We start from the raw sequence: 13,576 nt of genomic DNA, 5'->3' as shown, positions 1-13,576 counted from the left end.
CAGGGAGCCCGACAAATAGGGGTTCCCCGATTTTTAACAACCAGCCCCAGGCTCCAGGTCCGGGGCTGGTTCCCAAAATACGGGGGACAAAATGAGTAGGGGTCCCCCGTATTTTAAGAACCAGCCCCAGGCACAACCAGCCAGCAGGGCAATGTCACAGCCGGGGGACACTTATAATATAAGGTCCCGCGGCCAAAACATTCTCCCTACCGACCAGTCAGCCTGGCCAGGGGCCCTGGGGGAGTGGGGACCCCCCCAATGAAGGGGTCCCCCCCCTCCAGGACTTACCTGACCAGGCTGAAGCCTGGTGCTGTGCTCGATGCCCCTGGGCGGTGGGCATCGAGCTGATAAATGGTGTAAAAAAAAGATGAACCTGTTGTTTTTTACTGTGGCACTACAAGTGCCAGCAAGCCTCCCCAGCAAGCTGGGACTTGGAGAACCACAAGTCCCAGCCTGCTGGGCATTAAAGGGCCCGCTGGCACTTGTAGTTCTACAGTTAAAAAAATAGTGCACAAAACACACTGACACACTTTTAAAATAAAACTTTATTACACACAAAGCCCACACATACTAATACTTACCTATCTTCTCTCCGTAGGTAGCCCTGATGTCCTGTGTCGGCGTCTTCTGGTCCTGTGTCATCTTCTTCCTCCATGTCGACCGTCGCTGTCGCCGTCCGGATCCGACGAAATCCATTTGGGAAGCTGTGGAAGGAAACCATACTCACCTGTCCCAGCGCGACGTAGTCCAGGTAAGGGTCTTTGCAAAAAAACAAACCGACACCCCGAAACCAGACCGGACTGACGGAGACGCACGGTGTTTACATCGTGCGGCTCCGCCTCCCGAATGCCGCTATTGGCCGCCTTGCGGCCTAGCGGCCAATCAGGAGCCGCTAGGCCGCAAGGCGGCCAATAGCGGCATTCGGGAGGCGGAGCAGCACGATGTAAACAAACACACGTGCGTCTCCGTCAGTCCGGTCTGGTTTCGGGGTGTCGGTTTGTTTTTTTGCAAAGACCCTTACCTGGACTACATCGCGCTGGGACAGGTGAGTATGGTTTCCTTCCACAGCTTCCCAAATGGATTTCGTCGGATCCGGACGGCGACAGCGACGGTCGACATGGAGGAAGAAGATGACACAGGACCAGAAGACGCCGACACAGGACATCAGGGCTACCTACGGAGAGAAGATAGGTAAGTATTAGTATGTGTGGGCTTTGTGTGTAATAAAGTTTTATTTTAAAAGTGTGTCAGTGTGTTTTGTGCACTATTTTTTTAACTGTAGAACTACAAGTGCCAGCGGGCCCTTTAATGCCCAGCAGGCTGGGACTTGTGGTTCTCCAAGTCCCAGCTTGCTGGGGAGGCTTGCTGGCACTTGTAGTGCCACAGTAAAAAACAATAGGTTCATCTTTTTTTTACACCATTTATCAGCTCGATGCCCACCGCCCAGGGGCATCGAGGACAGCACCAGGCTTCAGCCTGGTCAGGTAAGTCCTGGAGGGGGGGGACCCCTTTATTGGGGGGGTCCCCACTCCCCCAGGGCCCCTGGCCAGGCTGACTGGTCGGTAGGGTTAATGCTTTGGCCGGGGGGACTTGCATAAAAAGTCTCCCCCCGGCTGTGGCATTAACCTGCCGGCTGGTTGTGCCTGGGGCTGGTTCTTGAAATACGGGGGACCCCTAGTCATTTTGTCCCCCGTATTTTGGGAACCAGCCCCGGACCTGGAGCCTGGGGCTGGTTGTTAAAAATCGGGGAGCCCCTATTTGTCGGGTTCCCTGATTTTTAATTACCGGCCCCGGCTCCTTCAGCCTGGTGCTGGTTATGGCTGTGGGGGGGACCCCACGCCGTTTTTTTTTTTTATTTATTTATTTTTCTATTTTTTTACACTGTAGCCTGCACGGATCTGACTGATCCGTGCAGGCTAAAACGCAAATAGAACAGGAAAATGGTGTTCTATTTTCCTGTCGTATTTGCGTGGGTGTTTCACACCACTAAGCAGCCGTATTGTCAGTACGGCTGCTTAGTAAATCAGAAACCACCATTCTTTTGAATGGTGATTTCTGTCGTATCCTATCGATGGTGTAGGGCAGTGGTCTCCAACCTTTTTCGGGGTGGGAGCTACTCGCGACAAAATAAACCGCCCGAAGAGCTACTAAATTTAAAAAAAATTTAAAACCTGCATAATATCCCAAAAAATGCCCTTTACACATTATGCCACACACCGTAATGCCCCTGACACCTTATGCCACACACTGCAATGTCCAATATGTCACAAACATACCTCCCAACACGAGGCAGAGGAGACATATGCCCCACTGTGATGCTCCATTATACATGTGCCCCACTGTGATGCTCCATAATACATATGCCCCACTGTGATGCTCCATAATACATATGCCCCACTGTGATGCTCCATTATACATGTGCCCCACTGTGATGCTCCATTGTACATATGCCCCACTGTGATGCTCCATTATACATGTGCCCCACTGTGATGCTCCATTATACATGTGCCCCACTGTGATGCTCCAGTATACATATGCCCCACTGTGATGCTCCATTATACATGTGCCCCACTGTGATGCTCCATTATACATATGCCCCACACACTGTGCGCACACAGTTTTCATTTTTTTTTTACCTCATGTAAGTCTGAGCAGAGGCTGTGGCGCAGGACCGGAGCAGACAGAGTCTGCAACATCAATCACGCTGAGCAGAGGCTGTGGCCGTGGCGTCGATGAGAACGTGCGCTGGGGACGTCAGGAGGACGCGGCATGAAGTCACATTCAGAGACCTCTTGCCGCCAAGTGAGGATGAAGAAAGTGCGCTGGGGACGTCAGGAGGACGCAGCATTAAAACACTTTCTGACCTCCTGCCGTCAAGCAAGGTACCGCTACGCGGCAGGAGGTCACTTAAACAGCCCCGAGCTACTGGAAAGGTCCCGGCGAGCTACCCGTCGCTCGCGAGCGACGGGTTGGCGAACCCTGGTGTAGGGCATTCGTATTTGTAACTACAAATACGAATGTTCCATCTTTAGGACTACGAATTGTTGTATTTTTGGGATTGTAAATCCCGAAAATACAAATCCGTAAAAAAAAGGTGTATTTCTCCCTACGAATACACCTTTTTTCTACGAATCCATTTTGGTAAATTTCCCCCATTGTGTGAGAGAGACGCGCATTAAAAATTTACACCATAATGCCCATTACATGTTAAGCTAGAATAACCTCCCTAGCAAAACAAAAGAGATTGTGGTAGATTTTCGTAGGAAAAAATCTAACCCAGTTATGCCAGTACAGATTAATGGGACAAATGTTGACCAAGTCTCTAATTTTTAATTCTTGGGCACTTCTATCTCTGAGGATTTAACATGGTCAATTAACATAACATTTTTGGTAAAAAAGGCCCATCAACGCCTTTTTTTTCTCAGAATGCTGAAAAAACAACAATTGTCACTGCGAATTTTGGTAAATTTTTATCGTTGTGCAGTGGAAAGCATTCTAACTAGTTGTATCTCTGTCTGGTATGGGAATTGTACCGTTGCAGAACGGAAGTCAATCCAGAGGGTAATTAAACTGGCCCAACAGATAATGGGCACTACTCTCCCTTCTGCTGATGACATTCAGCGGAAGCATTGTCTGCGTAGGGCGCATAATATCTTAAAAGATGGTACCCACCGGCTAATCTGGGTTGTTTGTATTACTGCCTTCGGGTAGACGGTTTAGTGGCCTAAGGAATAGGACCAGAAGGATGAAGAATAGTTTTTTTCCTAGGGCCATTTTAGCTAGTTTGGGTCATGGGGGGGGGGGGGGGGGGTAATTGGTGGGACTTAAGTTTTATGGTAAATTGTCTGTGGATCATTTTTGTATTTTATTATATGTATGCTAAACTGAATTTTGTCACCTTATTTGGGGTGATGACAATAAAGATTTATCTAATCTAATCTAATCTAGTATAGGCAAATATACAACAGTCCCAAAAGGTGCCTTAGGAAGTATTAAAAGTGTCAGTGTTTTAAAAATATATGTCCTTGTACTAAATATATCCCATTATTTGCGGAATCAAATGTTATTTCCCTTAATCTAATTGCTTTAGAGAAAGTTGAATCATCAAGATCAATGACATCAAGAACAGTCGTTTAAATAAATAAATGTTTGTAATAATAGTGGATACTTTTTGTGCTTATTTTCTAGATATCAAAATGTATTTCACTTCTTGCCACATGTCTGAATGGGCGACCAGATGTGAGAGCCATCGCTTGTGTTGTTTCATGCTCCATAGCACTGAGAATACAGGTAATACACTGATAATGCAAGGTTGCCAACTTCTCAGCTGCCCTTTCCGGGAGAGGGCAACCATCTACAGGAAATAGGGGGCGGAGCCGGTGGCCGTGCCATTTAAGGGGCGGGGTATGGGCGGAGCTACCTAAATTAGCTACCCCTCCACGCTGCTGCAGTTTTATCATTATACTTATTTGTTCCACTTCCTCTCCTCCCCACAGCTTATTGATCCTCTCCCCCATCCCTACTGAAGCTGCGCTGCTGCAGCAGAGTGGATGCATGGAGGAGGGAATCGGAGCCTTAAGAAACCCTTCAAAATCAGTGGGGAGCGGATGGAGAGAAGCAGCAGCTTACTCACCACCAATCTGACAGCGGCACTGCCCTCTGCTGCTCCCACTCTTGAGGCCGCTCTGTGTGCTGTGCTGCCACTGCGGCCAGTGAGTGCTACTGCATCCCCCAGTACCCCGGGGCGGCCTGCATGTAATAGGATAGCCGCAACGTCATGATGAATATGTCATGATGTTGCGCTTGTAGAGCCCACCTCTTGGCACTTTGTGACTCGCGCATGCGCAGTCACAGGTTTTCTCCTTGCTGACTAAAAGCCGGGAGGATCCAATGTATTCTCGGGAGACCAGGAGGAAGAAGTGAAAAGCGGGAGACTCCCGCAAAATCCGGGAGGGTAGGCAACTATGTGATAATGTGCAGGTATGATCTTATTATAGTAATATCACATGTAGAGTTCTCTCTCTCTCTGCTGAGCACTTGTTGGCTGTTTTTCCTTTAATCTGCAGTCCTACTCATCCAAATTCGGTTTAGGACAGGTGATTGTGGAGGCCAGGTCATCTAACACACTCCATCACTTTCCTTCTTGGTCAAGTAGCCCTTACATAGCGAGGACCTTCAGTCATGTCGACCTTCATGCATGTCGACCTAGTTGTGTCGACCTAGATATTGTAGACCTAGTGAACGTATCCCGCTGCAGAATGCTGTGGTAGCCATGCTGGTTAAGTGTACCTTGAATTTTGAATAAATCACCAACAGTGTCACCAGCAAAGCACTCCCACACCATAACACATCCTCCATGCTTCACAGTGGGAACCACACATGCAGGTACCATCCGCTCACCTTCTCTGCCTGTCACAAAGACACGGCAGTTGGAACCAAAAATCTCAAATTTGGGACTCAGACCAAAGTACATATTTACCCTGGTCTAATGTCCATTCCATGTGTTTCTTGGCACAAACAATTCCCTTCTTCTTGTTCATCCTCAGTAGTGGCTTCTTCACAGCAATTTGACAATGAAGGCCCGATTCATGCAGTCTCCTCTGAACAGTTGATGTTGAGATTTGTCTGCTACTTGAACTCTGTGAAGACTTTATGTGGACTCTAGTCTGAGGTGCTGTTAAAAAGCAGTTTCTGAGGCTGGGAACTCTAATGAACTTATCCTCTGCAGAGGTAACTCTTGGTCTTCCTTTCCTGGGAGCCGGTTTCACTTGAGGATACATTCAAAGTGCTTAAATTTTTCTGTATCGACTGACCTTCGTGTCTTAAAGTAATAATGGACTGTTGTTTCTGAGTTGAGTGGTTCATGCCACAATACGGATTACAACAGTAGTAAAATAGGGGTGTCCACTGTGTACTAACTCTACCTCTGCACAGCACAATTGATGGGCTCAAACAACTTAGGAAGGCAAGTAATTCCACAGATTGACTCTTGACAAGGCATTCAGAACCATTCCGGGAGACTACCTCATGAAGCTGTTTGAGAGAATGCCAAGAGTGTACAAAGCTGTCATCAAAGCAAAAGCTGGATACTTTGAGGCATCTAAAATATAAAACAAAGCGCTTAAATAGTACAGGGGTGGACACTTCAAACCTGTCTTCAAAAAGTTTCCGGTTGCCTAGGAAACAAAACGCATCAACGTCACTTCCGCCCTCAAGTGGAGAACCTGTGTGGATACAGGTTGAGTATCCCGTATCCGAATATCCATTATCCGAATTATTCCAAAAACCATACTTTCCAGAAAGTGAAAAAAAAATATTTTTTTGCTAAAAACTCACTGGGGACATTTGTAACAGCCCTACTGAGGACATGATATGTAACTGGCCTATGGGCCTTATTCAGATCTGATTGCAGTACAAATTTGTTCTCAAAATGGGCAAAACCATGTGCACTGCAGGGGGAGAAGATGTAACATGTGGAGAGAGTTTTAGATTTGGGTGAGTTATTTTGTTCCTGTGCAGGGTAAATACTAGCTGCATTATTCTTACACTGCAATTTAGATTTCAGTTTCAACAAACCCCACCCAAATTTAACTCTCTATGCACATGTTACATCTGCCCCACCTGCAGTGCACATGGTCTTGCCCATTTTGAGAAAAAATTTGTACTGCGATCAGATCCGAATAAGGGCCCATATATGTACAAGAAAATGACTGCTTGGCATTCAAATTCAATATCTGAGATAGTACACAAATTTTGTTTCATGTTTTGAAACCTTGTTTTTTGAACAAATAAAATATATATGTGTGTATTTTATGTGTTTATACAGCATAAATGCAAGATACTTCAAAATACATCATTGAAATATTAAAATATTCCGAAATACGGAATAATCCGTTATCCAAAATTCTCCTGGTCCCGAGCATTTTGGATACGGGATACTCAACCTGTACTACATCCGGTCCCTGTGCCAGCTTATCGCACTTGCCCTCTCCAAACTATCGGAGTATAGCAGCATATCACTCTGAGATATTGAGCGCTCTGGAGACCCTTTCGGCAAATCAATCTGCCACCTACACCCTCTCCACTTGGAGCACTGAATTGGTTGGCGACCCCCCTCCCCAAATAAAGCCACCTACCATCACCAGCACCGGGTAGAGCCGTTGAGACATCCAGCTCCCCGGCCCCTCCTGATATCCTTTCCAATCCAAGGAGGGTGAGCATATCAAAATGGTGTTTATTGATCCTGATCAATTGAAATAGTGCGTGTACACCCGCCAACAGGATACACGTATAATAACTATTCATTTGCTGGACATGTGCCTGACTGATTACAAGTATGCATGACTAACTTGCTAAAACAGGCTTTACTCACATTAACCCCTGATTAACCCATAAGCTAACAGTGTTCTCCACAATAACCTTGATTTTAAAATTGCTACTTGCATGTATTGCACACTTCTTTAGTGTTTAGTATTTTTGTACAGATCGCATTTTTATTGTATTGTATTGTATTTTTATTTACTTTATCATTGCTTTATCTTATATAAATTTTGAATACATATTACAGTGTGTCCAGTGTTCTTTTATTCAGTGGGGTTCATTACTAAATCTACTCAGCAGCGCACAGTGTTATAAACACCACTCCTTAACAACAAGTTCCCCTTAACAACAAGTTCCTTTGTGATGTGGCTCAATCACTGGATTTCCAGGTCTGAGACCCGGGAGTCTCTCTGCGAATGTGCAAAGTGACAGCAGCTGCCGCGGGGCATGCTGGGAGGAATATGTGATGGATTCCACAACCAGCGCCATAAAGAGAAGCCCATAGGCTTCTAAAGGGTAACTCCAGCTTTTGCTGGCATTACTTTACATTGCGAAAACCTGACAATCTGGTTTTATTGCATGGGGAAATGCGGTAAAACAATGAGATAGTTTTGCTTTACCACATTTTTCCTTTAGTGCATCTCCCACCCAGTGTTGCAGATTTGTGAATGTTCCCTTTCATATTTATGTGTATATGTGTGTGTATATGTATATGGCTGTATGTGTGTATATTTCCTGTACATAAGTTTTATGCAAACACATAGAGGGCAAGATGTCCTAAGCCTTGAAAAGTGATAAAATGGAGAGTGATAAACCACCAACCAATCAGCTCCTAACTGTAATTATTCAAACCCAGCCTGTAGCATGACAGATATGAGCTGATTTGGTGGCATTTTATCTCTTTAACTCTCCATTTAATCACTTTTCAAGCTTAGTACAGTACATCTGGCCCACAGTATCTTACAAGAAAAATTAGATAGATGCCCACTAAATAATGACTTACTATACATATGGCTAATAGGAAAAGTCTTAACAGTTTCTATAACCCATATACTGTATTTTCCACAGTAAAGTTATAGTAAGCATGGTATGGGAACTGACATGACATCATTACATGCCAATTCTCTTGACACAAATTATTGTATTTTTTACAAAATGCTAAATAATAACGGCATTGTTTTCAATGCTTATAGGATGACAACACGTACCTGACATTGGAGGAAATGGCTGACCTGTGTAAGATGCTCTGTCTGTGTACAACGTTAATGATGATTTTGCCACTTTCCCAAAGAGCAAAGTTAAGGAGAATCAATGCCGAATGGACCAAAAATGCTCTCTCATTCCTCCAAATGGTGAGAAATAACAGAATTGCTTGTAACACACTAATGATGGAAACAAAAATACATTATACATGATAAATCGAATAGGGGTAACAGGATCGTATATGGTGCAATGCTGCCCTAATGTTTCAGCTCCTGAAGTGTCACCAACACTTGAAAACCATACAAACAACAAAAAGATGGAGCTTTTAACGGTGAGGCGCAAGATTATTATTATTATTATAATTTTATTTATAAGGCGCCACAAGTGTTTTGCAGCGCCGTACAAGGGAACAATACAGGGAAACAAAACTTGGCATAACATTGAATAAATAACAAAAATACAGTACAAATAAAGAGCGCCACAGATCAATACACATTACAGCTTGGATATAAGTAGTGAGGACTCAATCAACATACAACTAGAGGCTTGAGGCCAATGATGGAGAGGAGTATGCAGACGAAGATGGTCACTGAGTGTTGGAGTAAAGGAGAGCTGTGAGTGAAATGTGAAGAGAAGTGGGCTTTGACAACAGGAGGGAAGAGGGCCCTACTCGGAGGAGCTTACAATCTAGTAGGAAGGGGAGACACTCAAAGGTTTGTTAGGGTTGTAGTCCTCCTTTTTTGATACAGTCTCTTTAGTGATGTTGGGGTCTCAATGTCCGATTTCAGGTCAAGGTGAGTGTCCATGATCAACGAAATAAAATAAATAAAAAAAACTTATTTTAGCGTGTGTGTGTGGTTATTATATTTATAATCCGTGAAGTAGAAAATATAAGTGCTCTTAAGTGAAGTGAGGTTACTTCTGCGTACCGAACTCACGTTTAGGTAAGCTGGTACGAAGCTCATAAAAGGTTTCTTTCAATTGGATACAGTGGTGTATTTTTCTCTCTTGCTATCAACTGTGACTGTGACTTCTCAAATGAGCTCAAAGAAAGGAAGAAAGAAATAGTGCTCAAGGTATAATTTTGATTTGTGAGGGGCTAAAACATCTTGAGAAAGGTCTTCCGACCGAAACGCGTTGATGCTACTGGAGAGGAGTGAACAGGCATAACCCCTAGGATGTATGTATTGGACATTTTAAAGTTTTTTGTTTTTAACACATTGTTTTTTTTAAAACAACTGCGTTTTTTTTATGTGAATTGCCTTAAACTGTTGAGGCCCTTGATAGGGCATTTGTATTTTGCGGATTATCAAGATTAAAGCTTTGTTTAAAACTTAAAAAAAACCATTGGTTGGATCACAAGTTCTTCCTTCCTTGGGACTGCCAGCAAAGAAACCGCTATAAGCTTTCTATTGCCGTGACAAGCGGTGAGTAAGGTGCGCCATTATTTTTGGCATACCCTACCTCAAAATCTATGTTAAGAGAAGTTCTACACATCTGGCATATTTCTTTCCCTTTTATGTAATCTGGACGAGGGGAACCAATTTAAGAGAGTCCTGGGGTCCCATTCCTATAAAGATACCTTGATGAGTGGATCACCCGACACACAAGTGTGAGTTGGGGTACGCCCAAAAACTTGAATTGTTTGTTATAGTATAAACAATAAGTAAGGGGGTGAGTGAGGTATACTAGAAAAACCTCCACCCCACAAAATTTCAAATTTACACCTTCTGACATACGGTATATTAATTTCTTGCCGAGAACCCCTGGAAAACTGAATCAGAGTGAGACAATCAACAAAAACGGGGGACACATAAACGAAACCTTTCTGGGTATGAATACGACAAGATCCACGTGAGTTGGGGTACGCCCACATTTAAAGACACCTTGATGCACTTATTACACGTATGCCTTTGGTGAGTGAAGTACGCTGTTTTAGCCCCTCACAAATCAAAATTATACCTTGAGCAGTACGAATCCACCACATCTTGTATTTCTTTTTTCCTTTCTTTGAGCTCATTTGAGAAGTCAGTCACAGTTGATATCAAGAGAGAAAAATACACCACTGTATCCAATTGAAAGAAACCTTTATGAGCTTCGTACCAGCTTACCTAAACATGAGTTCGGTACGCACAAGTAACCTCACTTCACTTAAGAGCACTTATATTTTCTACTTCACAGATTATAAATACAATAACCACACACACACGCTAAAATAAGTTTTTTTATTTATTTTATTTCGTTGATCACGGACACTCACCTTGACCTGAAATCGGACATTGAGACCGGACCCCGACATTATACATGATAACACTGTGCTTGTTGTAATTAATAGTAAATGTATGTTTGGGGTTTCTAAGTGCTCTCCAGCTATGAAAGACTCGGGAGACCCGTGCTTTCCACATAAACAATTTATTAGAAACACAGAAAAAAGGTAAAAACTTCAAAAAGACTTCAAATAACAATTATAAAAATATACTATATACTTTGAATAAATTAGCCGTTCTGTCCCTTTAAATGCTCATATATCCTGAGATATACCTGATATTGAAAATCTTGTCAATGGCACATGAGGATTTTATATCTTTAACATTTTCCAATATTGTTTCACACTGTGATATAAAACCAGTCAATAATTCAAGGAGTAAAATTACTTCATAGAGATTTGCAGATGATTTGAACAGTGTTCCTCATACAGCTTTATGTGCACATGCAGTAAACATTTCCGCCCCAGAGGCCGGTGTCCCGGCTAACTGGTAAGCTGGGTATGTAAACCACAGGATACCCACAACTGGATGGATAGATGCTGGAGTATTTCAATCACTGATTGGCTCCAATTGGCTAGCGGACCCGGGAGATGTCAGGGTGAGATTTCAAATAGCGGGACCTGCAGTGCAGTGCTATACAGCCGGGCAGCCCGCGCTCTCTGCCCGGCTGTCAATGCTACCAGTTCCTCCCGTCGGTGGCTCAACAGGTGGGGCAGCCCTATGGGCAGACCAAAAATGTCAGAAAAGACAGGAGGGGCATGTGCCAGAATGTTGCTGTGGCATCTGGATTGCTGATGTCATATAGTTTGTGGTTGGAGCTTCCAAAGTGTCTGATATCGGCAAAGTTCAGTGGGTCAGTAGGAGATAGCGACTTTGACTTTAATGCATTTTGTCCCATGACTCACTGGTAGTATCTTAAGACACCTTTTTCTTTGTATTATATGTTTGTAATAAATTGTTTATTTTGAAAGCGCAGGTCTCCTGAGTCTTTCATAGGTGAAGAAACTCCAAACAGTTACTTTTACTATTAATTACAACAAGCGCAGTGGTTTCATATATGTGTGTTTTTGTTTCTAACTTAGGGAGTTTACACCAACTCCCTACTACTTGCAGCTCTATAAGTTTTGTATACATAAATTGTTATTAGTGCTAGGAGGGTCAATGTGAAATCACTGCCAACCCCATATTATACTGTACTAATGATAACATAAATGATGCCTAATGATAACATAGATGATATTGAATGAAAGGTCCATGTTGACAATTGTTGGGAATGCACTCTGGGGCCAATTCAGGATTGCTCGTAGCGATCCGAATTTGGCCCCAGTCCGGAAGGTCATGGTTTGCACATGCGCATTTATGCACACGTGCATACCCCGGCACTGAACAGCTTTGGCGAGTTACACACTCGCTGGGACGTTTGATGCGGGGAGGGAGGGAGGAAGGCAGGGGGTGGGGTACTTGTGTAATAGCACGGCGCCCGGCTACGCTATGTTTTAAGCGTAGGCTAAGCTACGCTGTCAGCGTAGCCCAATGGCTGCCTAGCGTAGTTAGCGTAGTGACTCCGCAGCAGTCCAATGGCTGCCTAGCATATTTAGAATAGTGACAGCCCAACGGCTGCCTAGCGTAGTTAGCGTAATGACTCCGGGGCAGCCGGGCTCTGTCCCCAGCATCTATGGCTCTGTCCCCGGCATCCATGGCAAGCCTAGTGAGCACCTCTCACACAGCACCGGTAACCATCAGATCCCCTGCGCTGGCGGACGCCAGTAGAGAGGGGATCATGCAGGTGCTGGCGGAGAGGCGCTCCATCTGTCTGAGACGCAGGTGCGTCTCAGAAGCTCCTGCGTCTCAGTAATTATTGCGGCAGGGTACGGCAACTCTGCCCGTGTCCGCTTCAGGGAGACGGGGTTATGGGGTTTGGTGCACATGCTCAAAGGGGGTATCCGGGCACAAGTGCTTCTTATGCACAAATAAGGAGGCATTTGCCAGTGCTCCATGTTACATACTGGCAAATGCCTCCTTTTCAAACCCCCACTATCCACGGCAGCAGGAAACACGGCGAGCGGACGCATTACGCGTCCCTTTGACCTGTTCATACCCCCACTATCAACGTCGGCATGGAGCTGACTTTATAAAGTGTGCCGAGCGCAGCGAGGGGACGCATAACACATGTAACGTAATCCGCGTCCCCTCGTGGGGCTCGCCACGCTTTGGGCTCGGTGGCTCGCTGCGCTCGCTACATTTTATTAAGGCAACTCCACGCCGAAGTGGATAGTGGGGGTACGAACAGGTCGGGGGGACGCGGAACGCATCTCCTCGCCACGCTTCGGGCTGGCGTGGATAGTGGGGGTGTTTCAGGAACACATTCACAGATGCCATATCCTACATCTGAGACAGTAATGACGACATGTGTTAACGGGTAACTGGATTTTAGTAAATAAAAAAGAAGAAAAAAAAAACATTTAACAAAGTATAATAATATGAAATAACAAGACCAAAGAGAATAATAAAACAGTTATTCTTCAGCTTCTGCATTTACTGAAACTGCAGCTGAAGTTGACGCAGTTGTGTCTGCATCTGTGTCGCCTGCTTTGTTAGCCTTTGGGAGCCGAGTAAGGGCATTAAGAATCCGCTGGAAAGCATTTTCTATGCCGTCAGTTTTGCACCAAATGAATTCCTGGAGATAGGAGTCCAGATTTTGGCGTGCAGTGCACCTTTGACATTTGCTACGCCACTTACAAGATCCCCAAAGGCGTTCTGGGTATGAATCCTAGTCTCCGGATCAA

General features: G+C 44.6%; 1 protein-coding gene across 1 annotated transcript in view; it reads left to right on the top strand.

The window, feature by feature from the left end:
• LOC146060116 (putative ATP-dependent RNA helicase DDX60) overlaps positions 1–13,576 on the top strand; it is a 370,150-nt gene that overhangs the window by 69,911 nt on the left and 286,663 nt on the right. The window contains exons 9-10 of the mRNA XM_083173025.1: positions 4,189–4,290; positions 8,514–8,672. Of these exons, the coding sequence (XP_083029151.1) occupies positions 4,189–4,290; positions 8,514–8,672 (261 nt within the window). The remainder of the gene's footprint in view (positions 1–4,188; positions 4,291–8,513; positions 8,673–13,576) is intronic.

This window comes from Crinia signifera, chromosome 1 (assembly GCF_055691185.1).
Source record: "Crinia signifera chromosome 1, ASM5569118v1, whole genome shotgun sequence".
NCBI lineage: Eukaryota > Metazoa > Chordata > Amphibia > Anura > Myobatrachidae > Crinia > Crinia signifera.
Note: the sequence above shows the minus strand (reverse complement) of the source record. Positions and strands in the feature narration are given on the sequence as shown.